Genomic DNA, 20578 nt, shown 5'->3' with positions numbered 1-20578 from the left:
TGATGGATTGGCTGAGGAAGCCACCAACAATCCCTATCCTGGAACCTACAGGGAAAAAGGGGAAGAGGAAGGCCAAAGAATAGTTGTAGAAAAGTCCTGGATGTGAATGTGAGGAAAATGGGCAAAAGCCGGGGAGAGTTAGAAAAGGTGGCACAAGACAGAGAGGCTTGGAAAGAAATTGTTGATGGCCTATGCTCCCATAGGAGCTAAGGGCAAAGAAGACCTGCCAGAGGCTAACCCTGGTGAACTGCTACCGTGTTATTGCCCACCCTGATCAAGAAGCACCCTATCTTGCCCTGGGGGCAAGACTGCATATAAAGAGGAAGGGGAAGCCGAGAAGGGGGAAAAAGAGACTGAAAGCCATGTCGGTTGCTGTAGGCTGCAGGCCCACTCACACTTCTGAACACTAGCTTGACGTAGGCCTTAGTGATTTAGTTTTCTGACTATGAGTCTGGTTGCACTTAGAAACTTGTTTAAGCTGCTGCTTCCTCAGTCTCAAGGAGACTCAAGGAGCTTGGCTTGTTTACTTTAACCAAAAGAAGGCTGAGGGGGGACATGATTGCACTCTTTAAATATATTAGAGGGATAAATACCAGGGAGGGAGAGGAATTATTTAAGCTTAATACCAATGTGGACACAAGAACAAATGGATATAAGCTGGCTAGTAGGAAGTTTAGACTTGAGATTAGACGAAGGTTTCTAACCATTAGAGGAGTGAGGTTCTGGAACGGCCTTCCAAGGGAAGTAGTGGGGGCAAAAGATCTATCTGGTTTCAAGATTAAACTAGATGAGTTTATGAAGGGGCTGGTTTGATGAGATAACATGATCTTGGTAAATAATTGACCATTCATTATCAGTGGGAAATAGGTCAATGAAGGGATGATAGGAGATACTATAGAGAACTTTCTGGGTGTCTGGCTGATGGGTCTTGCCCACATGCTCAGGGTTTAGCTGATCGCCATATTTGGGGTCGGGAAGGTAGATTGGCAGAGGCCCTGGAGGTTTTTTGCCTTCCTCTGTAGCATGGGGTACAGATCACAGCTGGAGGATTCTCTGCATCTTGGGGTCTTCAAAGTATTTGAAGGCTTCAATATCTGAGATATAGGTGAGAGGATTATTCTAGGAGGGGTGGGTGAGATTCTGTGGTCTGCACTGTGCAGGTGGTCATACTAGATGATCATAATGGTCCCTTCTGACAAAGTCTATGAGTCTATGAGTCTGATGCCCAAGGGAAATGGAGAAAACCTACCTGCCTCCTAGAAAAATAAGAAAACCAAGGACATTGAGGGTACGTCTAGACTACATGCCTCTGTCGCCAGAGGCATGTAGATTAGACTACCCGGCACAGGAAAATGAAGCAGCGATTTAAATAATCGCCGCTTCATTTAAATTTACATGGCTGCCGCGCTGAGCCGATCAGCTGTTTGTCAGCTCAGCACGGTAGTCTGGACGTTCCGCGGTCGACATCAAAGGCATTTGTCGACCTCCCAGGTAGCGGCTCAGTACGGTAGTCTGGACGTTGCGCGGTCGACATCAAAGGCATTTGTCGACCTCCCAGGTAGTATACCTGGGAGGTCGACAAATGCCTTTGATGTCGACCGCGCAACGTCCAGACTACCGCGCTGAGACGACAAACAGCTGATCAGCTTAGCGCGGCAGCCATGTAAATTTAAATGAAGCGGCATTTTCCTATGCCAGGTAGTCTAATCTACATGCCTCTGTCGCCAGAGGCATGTAGTCTAGACGTACCCTGAGCTGGAGGCCTTCTGAAAGGGGATGCTCTTCTTTGTTAGTTTGGTTTTGGCCTTTCTTTGTTGGTTTCGGTACAGTAAAATGCAAATACATAGAATGGAAGCTGGCTTCTTTGAAGGACATACAATGATTGCTGAAACACCAAACCCATGTAGTGTGCAGTAGGTAGGATTCTGATAAAAATGTTAAATGTTAAAACCTTGAAGAAGGTAGCAATAATTCAGTGTATAGATTAGAGATTTGGGTATGATTTTTAAAAGCATTTAAGACCCATTTCCATAAATCACTTGCGTACTCAGAAGTCAAAGTCCCTTTGATTTGGTCACTTAACTAGACTTGAAAATTTTAACCTTGATTCTTCTCCAGTTGAAATCAATTGGAATTGACCCATTATCTTTAAAGGAAATAAGATCATACCTTAAAACTATCTAGTTTTCTTAAGAAGCATCATTCTAGGATGGCGATGATGATTATTTAGTAGTTGTAGCACCTAGGAGCACCAGTCACACAGTTCTGTCAGCTTTGCTGGCTAAAAGCAATTAATAAAGAACAAAAATATACAAGGAACTCTTTTTGAACAAATCAGCTCTACAAAGCAGTGAAATATTTCAAAGTATTAGCAGCTCAGCACAAAGGAGATGTGCTATATTATTCCAGTAATCCCATTAATGGAAAACATTATCTTCTTTTTAATTTGTCTAGTTCATGACAACTTAGCTTCTAGTTAAGCAGCATTCATTATTAATGAAGCTAGTGGGTAGGCACCACGGATAGAGAAAAGTTGTTGTTCCACACAGGATTTCACTCTCCGTCATGGAGACCCCATGGCCTGCTCACTTAGAATCTCAGTCTGCAATCCTTATTCTCACACGGTAATATATATTCAAGGCAATGATCCTGTGGAGTGAAAAGGAGTAAGTGTTAGTAAGGGTAGCAGAATAAGGACATCTGTACAGTTGACACACAAGGAATTAAATGTGAATTATATTTTCCACGTAGGAACACATAATGGATGAAATAATCCACTGACAGATGTAGAGAGAGCCATTTTTGCATTTAAAAAAACCAGTGTAAAGTTTTTGCATAGATTTTTCATTATCACTGCTGTTTCAATTCCCAGTTCTTGCCAGAAGTAGAAATGTGGGAAGGCCACTTTGGTGTCATTTCTGGCCTTACTGAAAGCTGGAAGAACTTAAAATCTCACACAAAGTATTCCTCCACAAAACCTTCAGTCCCATGCCTATGCACCATAATTCACACAAGACATTATTCTGCAGTTAATGGAGCCTATTCACATGAGCAAACTTACTCATATCCTTTTGTGTAACAAAGGTTACTCTCTGATTTTGCAGACACAATCTAAGCGATTCTCTAAACTTCATGAGTTCAGAAATACAACTGTCTCCAGTCCCGCATCATTCAGATATGGGTGATGAGATCAGTTCAATTTACAAAGAAATTGTGTGTTGGTATTTCAGTGAGGACCCTTTTGAGTACCATACTGGATATGTAAATATCCCTATAATGAGTCAAATGCACACAAGCAAGTTTTTAACTACTAGTAGTAAAAATGTGTGCGTTAGATGTTTTTTAAATTTTCTTGGCGCACAGTTTTGCCCATTCTGTATGAACAGGAAGTCTGCCTTCTCTGCCGGTTGTGGAAACTTGGAAACTCTCTGTGGGTTGTGGAAACTGCACAGTAGAGAGGGGTTGGGAAAGAAAGGATTAAGGGGGGTTAGAGCATCTTTTCACTGAGCCTGCAGAACCCAACATTAACATAACTTGTCTGAATTCCTTGCCTCACATACAACCCACCTGAAGGGAGTGAGAAAATCCAGTAGCAGTAACCACCTGAAGAAGCTCTATGGGGGACGGGGGGATGGGGAAGTTGCCAGAGAATGGAGATGGGAGGAGCGTAAAATTCTGGAGCAGTAGTGGATTCAAGTAGAGTACAACACTGGCTTATGACATGTTCTTTGGGGGTAGGAGGAGGAGCTGGACCCTTCCCCACACCCTGCAGAAAAAAATTAGAGGCAATTTTGAGAAGTACTAACTATACTTGTATTGCTGTGTGAAACACAGACTCAATAGTAAGCCATGAATGATTCCAATAAGATATAGTATTTAACCATTTGATGAGCTATGGAGTCAATCCACATAGATACCTATTAGGCTGAGCTCAGAATAGTGAATCTTACCCAGAACTAAAAAAAAAAAAACACATTTAATTTTGTAAAAATAAAAAAAGAACATGATTTTAAATATGTGGAAAGTGCAAGAAGGAGACCACTTACCACTCCACATCAACGGAGTATTTTCGAGCTACTCAGAAGCAGGCAAGCTGCAAATAGATATTTTTTATAGTTTTATTATATTTTATAAAATCTTATAACATTTTACAATCTGGCATTGACTGTGGTAGTGCTTCTGAGACCCAGTCAAGAATCAGGACACCACTGTGCTAGGAGCTGTACTGATACAGAGTAAAAAGATGTTCCCTGCCCCCCGCAGAGTTCACAATCTAAATATAAGACAAAGGACATGAGACTACAACAATACAACAGGCGGAGCACAAGGAAAGAATGAGATGGCATTTGTCACCAGGACAGGCAGTGATCTGAGTAATAGCTATATTATTGATGTGAACCTAAAATATTTGAAAGTGCAGGATGCCATCTGACCTGCCTTCCTTTCCTTCCCCAGATATTTCATCCACCCCCTCCAATCCTATTTATTACTCTTTCTTTGGTTACTCTCCTTCTGGCAGCAACAGTCTTTTGAGGCATGAGAGATCCTAGTGATTTTCCCTTGGCTGTCTCCTAGAATGAATCTCCACATTTGAATATTAGATCCATCACTGGAACATTACTACAAAGATCATTCAGACTGATCTTGTGGCTACCTTGTTGTACGGAATGCCAGCTCTCCTTTTTTGCACTGCATGCTAAAGATTGACATGGTCTTACAGTTTGGAAGCATAGAACTAGTCTATATGGTACTGCAGAGGGGTGTGGTTTGTAAAGCACTCTCAAGTGTAGCACTCCAGGGCTACATCTACGCTGCAATTCTATTTCGGGATACCAGAGTATCCTGAAATAACTATCCCACATCTTCACAGCAAGCCTTATTGCAAAATATAATGGGCTCGCTATTCCGATGTCCCTGTAAACATCATTCCACGAGGAGTAAGGGATGTTTTGGAATAGCAGCTTATTTCAAAATTTACGAAATAAGCTATTTTGAAATAAGATCAAAATATGATACGCAATTTGCATAGCTCAAACTGCATATCTTATTTTGAGCTACAGAGCAGTGTAGATGCACCCTAACTGCCCCATGTGGATGCTACTGGCATGCTCATAACAGGACTACATGAATGCAAACTTAGCACGGGGTGACCTAAGTCTGACATCTCTGCTGAAAGCTGGAGGCCTTGCTGCACCCTGCAGGGAGAAGAGCAGAAAAGAGGTCTCCAAGTAGACTAGAGTGGCTCTTCTCACGCAGCCAATCAGAGCCCAGCAAGCAGATATAAAAAAAGTTTCTGGACCTGAACACAGGCAGACCTAAGGGATGACTGGGAAGATATCAGCACTTTGAACAGCTCCAAGCAGGAGCTGGGCTTCAGACCTGTTCAGAACCCAGGTCCAGTGGCTGAAGACTAGCCATTAACAAATAGCAACAACTTTCAGAACCCTGGTCAGGGTCCAGGGAGAACTTGACCACAAAGCTGGAGAGAGAGCTAGACAGAGCAGCTTCCCAGGGAAATGACCCAGGGAATGGGACAGCAACAGACTCTATTGATATGTACCAGGCAACTGGTACTTATAGGGACCTGGATCCCCAAAGCTGTGTGCTTGGGGGATGAGGTCCGGTTAGGAGTGTGAGGATGGGGTGATGGCAGGAAGGGGTGGGACTTGGAGGCTGGAAATTGATAGCTCTCCCCCACCCACCAGGGGTCCCAGAGTGTATTGCACAGTCATTCTGGTTCGGACCGGCTCAGCAGTTTGAGTCCCCTGTATTACAATATCTGTGTTTAGTGAATGGCAGCATGATAACGAGTATGTGATTAGCACTTTGGGTTTGCAACCACATTTTCAAAATGTAGCTGATGTGACTGAGCAACTCATGGGTGTTAGCGGGACAGAATGTTATTGTCTTCAATTGAAGATCACTATAAGTTTTTTCAGATTATAAAAAACATATTCACATTGGTGTATTCCTATATTTAGTTGTCATTATTTCTAGTGTCTCTACATTACATGCTAAAATTTCTACTTTCTTTTTTTTTTTTCAAAGGCAGGTCAAACAAACCCAACGATAAAGCTCTTTGTAGTCAATCTGTATGGCCCAACGCATACACTGGAACTCATGCCACCTGATAGCTTTAAGACAAGGTATGTAGTTTAATTGTTTTGTGAAACTCTCCATTACCCTCAAGTCCATCTCTTCCTTTATTCACCAGTGTGAAAGCTCAGTTTAACTAGAAAACCAGGACCAACCATGGTGATAGGCACAGTATAAGAACTTGCGTAGACTTGAACTCCTCTAAGAATGCCCATCTCATGGAAGTCTCAAAGACCCAGAATGTGCACCTCTCCTCCGAGAGGCCTCAGGGCCCAAACTGATTTTGAATTAAATTTTTTATTTCACTAGATATTTACCTCATCAGAGAACTAATATTCTAGGCAAAGGGTAGAAGGCAGAAGGCTGTGAACAAGAGATTTTGTTTGAGGACAGCGTAGTACTAAATTGTACCATTTCTTTGCCCTGTGCCCTCTTGCTGGCAACAATTGGTTTCCGTTTTTGTTATGCACCGAGAAAATGGGGTGCACTATCAATAACTAAATTTCAGTAAACCTTTTAAAAATTTAAAGTGATGTATTAAGAACTTTTCAAATTATTGGACATAACGGATTTAGTTTATTCCTGCAGCCATATCATCTGTCACATAAAATAATCTGTGACCCTGTCAGATTGCATAGGCTAGGCTGTATAGGCTGTGTCAATGCTTAGTAGAGTGATCTTTGGTCATCAGTAGGTGCTTCTGGAAATAGCGATATGATTTAGTAGTGGATCTAAGATTTTTTATTCTGAAATGAACTAGTGGCACATGGTGCTGCCAGGAATTGTCCTGCTGACGTTACTGTCTTTTGCATGAGGCATAAACCTGAGCTGACCACCTGTGAGCATTAAAAATTGTTTGGAACTTTCTCTAAGGATCGGAGAGTTTTAATTAAATTCTTCTTGCCAGATTCCAATTTGTGTAATTATATTCTGCCAGCTCAAATTCCCATCGCAGCTTCAGCTGGCTATGATATTCCACTTCACTTCCCACCCTAAGTTGTTAGGCTGCATTATTTAGTACGATTGGAAAGAGATGACTGTGTTTTAGAGGTAAGGTAGGTACTCAATGCGTGTCTCACCTTGCCCTTCATCATAGAACAATTTGAGTCTTATTTAAATATCATTAAAATAATTTGAGATCTTCCACTAAAAGGTGGTAAATAAATGAAATAATTGTTAGCACGAGTCAAACAAACAAAAACCAGAGAATACACTTTGTTGTTTGTGCAGTTCCTGCAAAGCCTTAACAGTTTTTTAAAGTACATCAAAATGGCCATGACATTAACAGTATGAGCCTGAATTATCCTTGGATAACTCCAGTTTCATACTGGTATAACTTCACTGACATCAACAGAGCTACACCAGAGTCCTATGGTAACAGTTCAGTGGTGGATCAGGTCCTGTCTGTTGTGCATGCTGGCATGAATACTTACTGTTCGGATGGAAGGAATGATTTTGAATGGACTGTGCTTGCAGAAAATATATTCTTCTCTGGAAATTGAGCCTTTTATGAAAGACATGAATACATACTAAGTGATTGCTAACTGCTCATTGGTGGAAGCAACATATGCTCTTTTAAAAGAGCTAAAAAACACACAGACTGGAGAACAAACTGAAAGAAATGGTTTAAAATAATTCTTTAAATATTACAAGGCCAGTGAAAGTATCAATTATAAACAATGGAAAAATAATCAAAAAAGAAAAAAGTATCACGTACATTTGCCAGTTTGCTCTCGGTTTTGCAAATTCCTTCTTGCTTTTAAGAGATCTTTCTCTTTAAGAGTTAAACAAAATTCAATTCCATTGAATGAATATTGACACTGTTCATTCTTTCTTATACTCTGAGCTGTAAGGCAGGGCAAAAAGTTAATTCACAGATTATCTTGTGTGGTCTTACAGTGACTTGTTCCTCAGAGTTTGAGTCTTAGGTATAAAGCTCACTATAGTTGTACTAAGTCTAATTTTAACATTCTCTGTACTCGGGATATATCCAGTTAAAAAGAAATCCATTTTGCTTTTGCACCATGGAAACTAGAGCAAGCCTGGAAAAAAATCAATTTTAATTTATGTTTACCTATTAAAGTATAATGACTTTAGTTATCAATAATAGAAAGTTTATGTAGGTATAAGTCAAGCATCATTTGAAAGTTGTGATCTGCAATTCTGCATTCAAGTAATCTGAATGTTTGTCAGTCTGAGGTTAATGGTGGGGTGTAGAACAACGTTTCCTCAACTCCCGTCCCCTTTTACCCCTTCTCTACTTACACTACATCGATGACATCTTTATGATCTGGACGCATGGCCAAGAAACACTGGAGACATTCCTCAGAGATTTCAACAACCTACACCCCACCATTAACCTCAGCCTGGACCATTCCACATGAGAGATCCATTTCCTGGACACCACAGTACAAATCAACAATGGAAAATTAAACACCACCCTCTACAGAAAACCCACTGACTCATACAGTTACCTACATGCTTCTAGCTCCCATCCAGCACACACCATACGATCCATCATCTATAGCCAAGCCCTTCGATACAACCGCATCTGCTCTAATTCCACTGAAACTTCAGGATCTCTACCAAGCATTTATAAACCTCAACTACCCACCCAGAGAAATAAAAAAGCAAATTGAAAGAGCCCAACGATTACCTAGAAACCATCTACTACAAGACAGACCCAAGAAAACCAACAATAGAACACCACTTGTCATCACCTACAACTCCCAACTTAAACCTGTCCAACACATTATCAATAAATTACAGCCTATACTGGAACAGGACACTAAACTCCAAGAAGCTCTGGGAGACAGACCCATAGTCTCCTATAGACAACCACCTAACCTCAAGATGATTCTTACCAACAACCACAGGACATAGCACACTAATACCAACCCTGGTACTTTCCCTTGCAACAAACCCCGATGCCAGCTTTGTCCACATATTCACTCTGCTGACACCATTATTGGGCCTAACCAAGTGAGTTATAAGATCAAGAATACATATTCCTGCGCCTCTAGAAATATAATCTATGCTATCATGTGCCGAAAGTGTCCGTCTGCTATGTACATTGGACAAACGTCTCAGACACTTCGCCAAAGAATCAATGCCCACAAAACAGACATTAGACAGGATCACAAAGAAAAAACAGTTGCTTGCCATTTCAACCAGAAAGGACACTGTCTCAATGACCTACTCACCTGCATCCTACTTCAGAAGACATTCAAATCTGCACTTGAAAGAGAATCCTCTGAACTGGCATTCATGCTAAAATTCGACACTCTCCGCGGGGGGCTGAACAAAGACTCAGGCTATCTTACCCATTACAAAGATAGCTTCCCCAATTATCACCTCTAATACTATTAACTCACAGACATCTACCCTTCTCCACCTCTAATATCATTAACTCACAGGCATTCACCTTCCTTCGCCCCCCCCCCCCTCGCATCCTCCTTCTGTTCTGAAATGTGATTTGTCCTTTTCATATGTGTTCATTTTTTTAATTGTATCCTTTGGTATATATGGTTGTGACTATTTTCTTCCACTATTTGATCTGAGGAAGTGGGTCTGGCCCACGAAAGCTCATCATCTAATAAACCATCTTGTTAGTCTTTAAAGTGCTACATCGTCCTGTATTTTGTTTCAGCTAAATGATACTGATATTTTTTTATTAAATTGCTTCAGCAATCAGTCCCATTTGCAATAAGATCAGCATGGTCCTTCTGAAAACAAGGAATGGGAGCCTTTAAAATTGTCTAGAGTTTGGTTCACCTTTACCAATTTTTTAAGGGTAAAAGTATTTCTAAAAATAGATATTGTTCCTGTCTTCATCAGTATAGGTGAAATATACTTCTCTGTGCTCCTTTAAAGCCTCATTTAGGGTTAGGAATTTAGGCCCAGATCCATGAGTCCAGTTGAAGTATTCTCAGTGAAGGGTTTGTGATGGTGGCAAAGCATGTCTCTGATTCAGTTAGATCCCTAACATAAGTGAAAGCAGCTTCAGGGCTATTCTAACTTATGCTGGCTACAAAAGTCCCATTGGAGTTTTCTGCCAGCCCAGAACTGTTAAGATGCTTTAGAAGTAACCGTGTCCTAGATGAACATCTTGGGTAATTTATGGACTACTTTGACAAAGTGGTACAAATGGGCTGGAGACCCAAAGTCAAAATCACATCCTTCAAATCTTCATACCTTCAAATGTGTCTGTATTCTGAAAATTAACCACAAAAATTGTATGGCTCTATGTTTCTATGCACTGTGTAATAGATCTGTTCTTCAATGGCATAATTTTTAATGACATATATGGTTCCCCACTTCTTGGGACAATACAAGGAAGAAAGTCTGAGTAAAACAGATAATTATTGACTAAGAACCCAATTCCATCCATGGAATGGGAATTTTGCCCTGGATTTTAATGTGCAAATTAAAGATCAGGTTCTCTGTTCCAACTGTAAAGCCAAATTTCAGTTACCAAATCTGAAGTCTTTGAAAACAGATGTCAGTAGTATAGTCGGGTAGAAAAAACAAAACTGAGGGAAGTTGGAGAATCTTTATAATTATGTAGCTTCATAAGGTCTTGGATTTGAGCTGGATCTGTTCACTAGTCTCAAAATATCTCAGCTATTTAGTTTGTTGGGGTTTTTTGTTGTTGTTGATCACCCCACTCTTTTTCTCTTAACCTTCTTGGGCTGAAAAGTCTGTCTTTATGGTACTGTCATTCCTTTCTGGTCTGGGGAATACATGGTCATACTGTGGATAATTGAACTATTAAAAATATTTTAAGACATTAAATCAGGTTGTTCTTTTTAAAAAAATACCCCCAATATAATTTTAAATGCCTGACAGAATGCTAAAAGTCTGAATTTGGGTTTTATATTTACCTGCTATAGCATATAAAAAATATTCCCAGATTGAGACTTTATATAATAAATTTCAACAGTTATTTTTTCTAATCAAATTATAAAAACTTGAAAAATTGAATTTATATAAATACAAATAAAATGTAATAACTGTGCTACCAGATTCCACTACTGCCTTCATTGTTTGCAGTATTTCTACATAATCCAAGTAATTATAAGTGTTATCAGAGGGGGCTGAGATTTTTTGGGGGAACAAGGTTTTTTGTATTATTATGGGTGTGTTTACCTAATCCTTGTTTCGGAATGGAAATATTACTTAAAGGTAACCAGTGATAGGAAGGATGATTTTGTGGTGAAAGCACAGGACCGTGGTGAAACTCGAGTTCTGTTTATAACTGGGCAAAATTTTTTGACTGAAACATTTTGGAAATTTGCATTAAATTTGCCAAATTATATCCTTCATCTTGTTGCCCCCAAATCAAAATGCTTCCTTTTAACATTTTCAAAATGAAAGATTTCATTTTTTCTATACAAAATGACCTTTTATTTAGAAAAATCCTTCAAGTTTATGGAAGAATAAGTAAATACATTTCAAAATCAGTATAAAACTTTTTGTTTGGTCTGAAATATTTCATTATTTTTTATTTTTCAATGTTTTGATTTCTCCTCCCTCAATTTTCTAGAAATACCAGAAAAACAACAAATCAATGATTTCCATAGTTCTAACTCTAATCATAGCTCTCCTTATGGACTTGTTAGGTGATAGGAAAATTCATTCCATACTCTGTCCCCTCATCTATAAAATGGTAATACTAATACCTACTTCCGAGGATTGTTATAAAGGAATAATCCATTAATATCAGCATAGCAGATGGCGGGAACATATTCTATAAATTCAAAGATCTGAAGTACTGTAATTTAATCATAGACACAGTGGTCATCTGGTCCTATCCCTTTATTACTTTGAAGTCCTTAAGCCATTATCTACCATCAATTTCCTATTTATGTTATTTAATTTATTTGTTTGTGTTAGGCTGTCATGCAGGGGCTCAAACCAAGTGAGAGAATGCATTGTTTTGGGTGCAGTACAAATACACCTCCTCTCCTGCCCTTTTCCTCATTGTCTCCACTTGGCCCCCTGGCATTTGTCTCTCCTCCACCCTGTCCCTTGGTGCCTTCCCCTTTCTTCTCCTGACCTGCCCCCCTCCCCTCAGCACAAGCCCCTTCCTCTCCCACCCTTTCCCCTATTTTTCCCCCTTCCCCTCTTCTCCCCTCCCCTCCCCCACCTTCTGCCTTCCAGGTTGCAGGGCTGGAGTCTGTGGAGCCACTCTGGCTGCTGGCCCAGGGCCAGGCGGAAGGTCTCCAAGAGACACATGAGACCATAGTAACCACAGAGCTCGAATCCCCAATGCTCTGCATGGGACCCGCACTCAGGGCACCAGAAGCCACCTTTATCCACTGGGCTCTACATCCTACCTGCCTGGGAAATGTAGTTCCCCAGAGCCAGCTACACAGGGCCGAATTGGTGATTCCTGCGTGTCAGGGGCCATTGATCCCCAAGAAACACACAGATCTGGGCTGCCCGTAGGTGAGAAATTAGAGGACAGAGAGAGAGGGGGCAATAATATCCTTGAGGTGTTAAGCAAAAGAGATAGGGGCAGTGTTGGCTCCGTGAAACACTGATTAGGTGGAGAGAGGCAGTGGATTCTGGTGAGGGTTCAGTATTCGAATTCTAATGATCATTGGGACCAGCACCCAACAGAGGACAGAGAGGAGATTGAGGGAGGGTTAGAAATGAAGGAAACATTTGGTTCTGGGCAGTGTAAGGGTCTGATGAAAAGTAAGAGGATGGCTTGGACAGCAGATATGGGAAGATCCTTTATCTTGATAGGAAGGAAATCGAGGCTCTCAAAATAAAGTAAGTGCAACTGCGATGCCTTTAGGACAGGGGTGGGCAAATACTGGCCAGCGGGTCAGATCTGGTCCACCAGGATTAGCCCCAGCAAGGCCCCCAGACTACCATATTTACTTGTACCTCTGCAGGTATGGGCAGGGGTCCCCGGCCAATGGAAGCTGCAGTCACTTGTACCTGCAGACTTTCAGCTGGTGTCACGGGGCGGAGCCAGGGATCCAGCCCATAATATGGGGCGCTTCTTGTCCCCGTTCATCTGGAGCCCTGGCTCCCTCCGGCTCTCCGTGTCCTCTGCCAGCCTCATGGTGACATGCTCCACCCCCTTTCTCAGCTGTGCAGTCCTGGCTTTTGAAGTGCTCGCAGGGCCACCGGAGCATGCACAGCAGCACCAAGGTGCACTGGGCAGAGCAGCTTCTGACACCACGGCCGTCGGTGTCTTCTTGCAGGGTCAGAGGAACAGGCTTGCCCAGTCACACCCCTCCTCCACCAGCAGCTGCCAGCCGGTCCTTCTGATGATGGCCCACTGAGAAATTCCCGGTATCTCACGGGGCCAGTCCGCCCCTAGTTTGGGCCCGCTCCAGGCAGGGCCGGGGGGAGAGACCTAGCTCCAAATATTGGTGGAGCAGGGGCTCCGGCTCTGAATATTCCTGGAGCATGGGCACCACAAGCCCATATAACTCGCTGCCTATGTCCAGGGTGTCACCTGACATGCTGACTGGAACTAGTCACCTTCAGGGATATTCATGAGGTTAAAATTTGCATTTTTAATATTTCATATCGAACCACATCAAACCAGTGGTTCAAATCAAACCACACTCTTCCAACAAACATCATGTGAACTCATGGTCATTTGCACTTCTACTTCACTATAGGTAAAAAATTACAGACCATTACAATTCTTTCAGTTTTCTTATCAACTGACAAAAAAGTCTGCTTTCAAATTTCACAATTCTGTGACCTGTTTATAAAGGCTCCTTCCTACATGCAACTTTCCTGGAATTATAAATTGCTGCTGCTCTGTATTTTGACAAGCTGCAAGTAATGATTGTAGTTCTGTACTACGTTGACTATTTGTATCTATTTATTTGTCACTTACACAAAAAGTACATTATGAAAGCTTTTAAGTCAATCACTCAATTTTTTTTAAAATATGTCAGAAATAAGATTGCTTATGTGATCTTAAGATGACCCCCGGGGCTAGATTCACAAGAGGTGCTTAGCTATTGCAATGTCTCATTGTTAGGCACCCTATCTAATGTTACAAATGACATGCCCAAAGTTCCCATTCAGTGTATGGGAAGAGTTAGGGATTCACAGAGCCAACATGATGAGTGGGGTAGCCAGCCAGAAGGAAATGCTGAGGAAAGGGGTGTGGCCTAAGCTCTGCCCCTCAAAGAGAAGTAGGCATTTAAGCCTGGGCCAGAGCAAGGTACCTCCTTCCACTTGGAATTTACAGCTGTGAGCCCACTCATGGAGTCAGATACCTAGGTCAGGTCAGTCCCTTCTCAAGAGAAACCAAGGAGGGGAAGCATGCAGTGGTTATGTCTCTCTTCTACCTAATCACATGGGCTACATCTACACTGGCATGATTTCCCAGAAATTCTTTTAACGGAAAAGTTTTCCGTTAAAAGCATTTTCGGAAAAGCACGTCTAGATTGGCAGGACGCTTTTCCGCAAAATCACTTTTTGCCGAAAAGTGTCCGTGGCCAATCTAGACATGCTTTTCCGCAAAAAAGCCCCGATTGCTATTTTCACGATCAGGGCTTTTTTGTGGAAAACAAATATCTGCTGTCTACACTGGCCCTTTTGCGCAAAAGTTTTTCGGAAAAAGACTTTTGCCTGAAGGGGAGCAGCACAGTATTTCCGCAAAAGCACTGACAATCTTACATGAGATCGTCAGTGCTTTTGCAGAAATTCAAGCGGCCAGTGGCCAGTCTAGACACAGCCACGGTGGTTTGAGCACTCACCCAGGCCAAATGGTCCCTAGGGACACTTCTGGGACCAATCCATTACTTCCCACAGTGGTCACCCTGATTCACTATCTCCCAGGGACAGCTCTGCACCCAGTATGCAGGAGACAGATTTAAATTCTCCTTCACTTGATGTACAGTGGGGACCTGAACCCAGGTTTTCCACCTTCTAGGAGTGTTCCATCCACATGAGATTATGAGGGACTCAGATGTGCATCTCTCTTAATAGCTCCTGTTGAAGCTGCTCAATGCGGTATAAATAATAAATATTCATTGGCAAAGGATGAGGGTGAGTGTGTGGGAGGAGGAGCGAGAGAAAGGCTGACTCTATAGCCTGGTGGTGAGAGCACTCAGACCCGGGTAACATTCTCAGCTGCACTAAATAAGTATTTATTTCCACAATGTGGCACAGGTTTCCACCCCAGTCTCCTACTCCAACCAGCCCTAATTTCCTTTGATGATTCTTTGTCCAACTGCTCCCCCCTCCACTGTCTGCAATTATAGTCTCTCCAGGTTTCATATCCCATCTCAGTACACTTTTCCCATCTCTTGGCCTCCGTTTTCTTCTTCCCTGGCTCCTTGTGTCAGCTCATTCCCTGCACTCCAATTCCTTGTCATATTAGTCTTCCCTATCACCCATTCCTGTCCCCTGCCTCCTTTTGCTGCTTACTCATCCCAGTCTCCTTCCCTCCCACAGCTCCTCATCTCATCTAAGAGTTTTCCTGACAGCCAAGTAGGTCCTAGTTCCTCTTGCCATTTCCCTCATTGGCTCCTAGTCCCAGGCACCTTGTTCCACCAGTTTCACCAGAACTTTCTTCCAGCTCCCACTCACAGCCTCTCTCCCCATAGCTCTTGGTTCCCAGTCAATCCCTCCACTTCAGTTCACAGACTTCTTGTCCAGGCTACTGCTTTCCCCCATACTTTTGTCCCCTCTGTATTTGTATCAGACTCTATCATATTCCACTTTACCTGGGTGCTGAGGAGCAGGGCGATGCAGGGAGGTCATTGAGAGCACATTAGAAACAGGTTCCCTTCTCTTTCTTCCAGTGGTTGGCTCTAGCCTGTCTCATAGCAGCTGGAAGCAGCCATTAGAGAGAAAGTCTGTCTTTGCCCCTATGGCTCCAGGCTAGAGCATGCTCAAGTGTTCTGCAGAGATGGTGTGTTTAGACTCTGGTCACATGTAGCAGGTGTGGGGGATAGACATATTAAATCACTCTCTGGGGACGATGCCTAAACAGCCTGGTTAATACCAGGAGCTGATAGAGGCTTGAGCATACTCAGTAAATATGAACTCTTCAAAACTGAAAAAAAAAATCTCCATCGGGTATGTGCAACATGCAATTTTCAGAGGTTTATAAACTGGTGAAATTTGCAGGGGACACTGCAAGGCACATGTCTGACAAAAAAGCCACCCTCCTAGCACATGTGAAGTCCCTGCTCCACTAGAAGATAATAAAAGAAAAGGTCACTAGAATTTTTTAACATGAGGGAAACACTGTATTTTCCCCAGACTGGTTCTCTAAAAAGTTTCAGCATTTTGTCTGAAAAGTAATATACCAGCTTAGGGCAAACAACTGCCATGTAAACTTGGCAGACTGAATGGTTAAAGACTGACAAAGTTATTAGCAACTAAAAACAAATTCTTCTAACTGGTAGTATTGGACAACACAGACAGGACTAGCCATAGTTATAGTCTCACACACACACACACACACACACACACACACACACACACACACACTATCTATACTTCTTTGAGATACACTCAGTTGAAAGAGCAAATACATTTTCTTACAATTTTCCCTTTAATTAGCTGATCTAAATTGAGACACTACTTTATGCTCATAGCATAATAATTTGCTAACACATTAATTATCATTTAAGGATGTATGATCCTCCTATCTCACTTGTGCATTTGGGGAACCTAGTGAATGAGAAGATATGTGCATTATCTTATTGCCTGCCATGCTAAGTGCTTAGCAAAGTCAACAGAGACAGTAATCAGAACAAAGAAAAGGGATTTGCATTGAATTACACTGAAAGCATAGTTAGATTTACAATCTAAATTTGCCTGAAAAGTAAATACTTAGATTTGAATTAAAATAGTCTGAAAAGAATGTTTTCAGCTTTAAAATAGGAATCTGTCCAAGAAAAAAATCTAATTTTGCAAATTCAGACAACTTGTTATAAAGAAGTCATTGTAGTCTAATTCAGGACCAATGGATAAGTTATGAAACATAGGCAGATAACTATTAGAATAGCAGAAAATTTATGTTAACACTTGACTTGTGGCAATGAAATGTTGGTGTACGCTAGTGTTGGATACTGTATGAATAGTTGTGGATTTGATTAAATACAATGTGTGTGAGCATGAACAAGTCATGCATGCTGCTATGTTAGTTTGCTGACATATTGTTTGCTAAGAAAGGCAAACTCTGGATTCTTGCCCTATGAATGACTTCCTAAAATATTTATCGTGTTTTTAAATTATTCATACTGTTGTGTATTAGAAAAGGCACTATATGAATTTATGAGTACAACTGGGACATGTTTGCACTTATGGAGTTTGGGGCAAATGTTAATACTGTGCAACTAGAAATGAATCCCGTAAGGTAACCTGCAGGGCCAACAGCCACTGTGGGCCTCGGTGCAAGGTGTGTATGTGTGTGTGTGTGTGTGTGTGTGTGTGTGTGTGTGTGTGTGTGTGGAGGGGGGGCCAGGACACAGGCGGAAGGGGTAGGGCCAAGGTAGCCAACCCTCAGAACTACCAGGGCTGCGGTGATGGGCTCCCCCTCAGAGCCATGTGGAGCAGAGCTCCAATGGCAATTTAAAGGGGCCTCGGGCAGTTGTGGTGGCTAGGAGCTCTGGGCTCCCATTAACTGTAGCTGGAGTTGTGGGTATTAAGTACACAAGTACTCAGTGGGAGGGGAGACAGGATGATGCTGAGAGAGGAGAGGGTAAGGGCATTGGGGGCTAGAGGGAGGAGGGGAAGGGGAGGTGCTTGGAGAAGGCTTGAAAGAAGGGGAGGGCTCGAGGAAGGTGGGTGGGCAGGAGGGGATGTGGGGGTGGGGGGGAGCAGGAGGACTAGACCCATTCTGGGCACCACCGAAAATTATACAAACCTGCTGCCCCTGACCTTGGAAGAACATTCATATCACCTGGAGTCAGGTGGAAAAACAGGGAAGGGTACTAGACATACGCAGGTCTCGTTATTCTACCACATGCCATAAACATGGGGTAAGATTGAGACCTGGTCCAACTGCATTGCTTTCCTGAGTTCATCATCTTTCATGTGCAGCATCAGACTCCCACAAAACTTTCCCACAGGCCACGATTTGGCCATCCATGATGTGGTAAGATGTCTTCTCACTCTGTAATTAAACATCTGCTCTTAACAAATAATTAAATGTCCATCAAAACTACATAAAAAACCTAAAGCTAACAGCCTTTACTTAAAGTGAGACTAAATTTCTAGATGCACTGTTTAATTCCAGGGTTGAGCATTTCTCGCTGGACTGTGCAAGCTGCTAGCTGTCACAAGCAGTGCATAGAAGCAAGCATACCAAGTTTCTTTGTGATGACAAGCTGCAACAGGCCTTCTTGGTAACATCTTTAGTCTGACAGCATAACAGGGTTTCTGGAGGAGATAGGTAGATATTCTTTGTCGTTAAAATCTCTGTGTTGGACTCCTTTGCCGAGCCAAACATGTCTGGGGATGGACAGTTTGTCTGGTATTACAAGTTATTTGCTATAGTGGAAGTCGACTAACAGTGATACAGTGTCTGACTTCTTTTTATTCGGTGTCTTCATAGAATGCTTAGTGTTTCAGTCACATTTTAAAATGATTCTGGAAACCTTGCAAAGCAATGAGTTTTTTGTTGTTGTCGCTGCTGTTTGAGAGTTTGTGCAACATTTTGTTTCTCTTAGTTTCATGTTTGCTATATGTCCAGGAGAGAGAAGCATCTGACATAGCAAACAAATACTGCAGTCTTACAGACTGTTTAAAAAACAAAGACATTCATGAACACACATAGTCCACAAAAGTTCAGATGCAACTTCTCTTTTCTGAGTAGGTTCTCTTTTTACTTACTTGCTTCTAACACTAAACAGACAAATGAGAATGCAAAGAAATTTACTCTCATTTTATTCAGACCATGAGTCAATGGTATAGTCCTGATTCATTTCCAACACAAAACTTTCAGTTATTTTCTCTAATCATGAATCTCTTCCCTTTCATAAAAGATCTTACATCCGTACAGTGAAACACATGTTTATGTGCTTTGCTGGATCAGCATCAAAATAGACAGCATATATTTTGGGGAAACTATTTTAAATATGGTAGGAATTTGACATATTTATAATCTGTATTTTATAGAATTTAAATCTTCATTGAATAGTTTATTGCATATGATCATGTGGGGAAAAAAGCTGTTGAAAGTGCATATGGTTCACAACTTACTTTAAATTGTACAATCACTCATAAAAGAATAGAGACTTCCCAGAAGATCAGCGCACCACATCCATTGTTCCTAATTGAAGCATCCATGACCATATATGTCATTTGAATATCCAGTTCCATCCCTCAATACTGATATTTTCACACGGAGCTACTCAGTCCAGGCCTTGCTTCCCAGATTCGGTCTACTTACAACTATAACTTAAAATGCTATACAACACTATATAATTTATATGAACACTATATTTTAAAAATTATGTTTACCTCAGAGAATACTACATCACTATGGTGAAGTGGGTAAACAACACCAAGACTGTGGTGAGATGGTTGAACAGACCACAGAACATTTCCATTCTTACTGTTTGTGAGACCACAACTGGGGCTTGTAGCAAGGTAAGTCAGATTTCCTTGTTTCTTTCTTTTCTATATTATATTCCTGATATTTATCCTAGGACCAAAAAAAAGGTTGCTCAGAATTCAGTCTTTGGAATGTCTTTTGATGCAGTAATTATTAACTGAATACAATTAGATAACATGGAGATAAGGGAAATGATAGAATTCCAATCTTTATGTTGAAATGATTTAATGCAATCAAGAGACCTAATTTTCAGAGTTCCTATGCTGTGTTCATTATTTAACTTTAGTTGATCAGCACCTCTGAAAATCAGGAGTTTTACAAGTAGCTAATACCGAGACGAAAGTTATCCTTTCAGGTATTCTCAGCTCTCCAGTCCCTGTTCTTTTTCTTCACTTAATTCCACTCCAGACCTTAGTATTTTAAAGGTTTGAATGGATTTAAAGAAACAATGCAGAATAGACCCTGGAGACACATCTTACATAACCAATATATTTTACAGTTAAGGTAACACTGTTTCTTATTGTAACAAACTTCAGAGGAGTAACAGTGTTAGTCCGTTTCAGCAAAAACAAGGTGTCTGTGTGTAAAGCATCTTAAAGACGAACAAATTAATTTGGGTATAGGCTTTCATGGGCTGAAATCCATTTCATGCATCTCACAAGGTGGGTTCCATCGATGAAAGTGTATGCCAAAAACAATTTGTTAGTCTTAAAAATGACACAGGACACCACCTTTTTATTGAAATTATATTTCTATGGAGCTGGAGAAGCTTCCTTGCACTTCAAAGGGGATTGCATCCGATGAATGTCAAGGAGCCATAAAGGTGTGTGAAAGGCAGTTAAAGTTCATAACATTTAGTTAGTGGAGAAGATAATTTTTGTTTCCAAATTTCCTCCAGGTACAAGCAGCCATTCCTAAAATGTG

General features: G+C 41.4%; 1 protein-coding gene across 2 annotated transcripts in view; it reads left to right on the top strand.

Moving 5' to 3' along the window:
- DPP10 (dipeptidyl peptidase like 10) overlaps nucleotides 1-20578 on the top strand; it is a 468324-nt gene that overhangs the window by 401256 nt on the left and 46490 nt on the right. For both annotated transcript variants that reach the window (XM_075933252.2, XM_075933251.2), the window contains 2 exons: nucleotides 6049-6146; nucleotides 19566-19689. In XM_075933252.2, coding sequence (XP_075789367.1) covers nucleotides 6049-6146; nucleotides 19566-19689 — 222 coding nt within the window. The remainder of the gene's footprint in view (nucleotides 1-6048; nucleotides 6147-19565; nucleotides 19690-20578) is intronic.

Source organism: Pelodiscus sinensis, chromosome 7 (genome assembly GCF_052426305.1).
Source record: "Pelodiscus sinensis isolate ZL-2025 chromosome 7, ASM5242630v1, whole genome shotgun sequence".
NCBI lineage: Eukaryota > Metazoa > Chordata > Testudines > Trionychidae > Pelodiscus > Pelodiscus sinensis.
The sequence above is the reverse complement of the archived record's forward strand: the minus strand, read 5'-3'. Positions and strand labels throughout refer to the sequence as shown.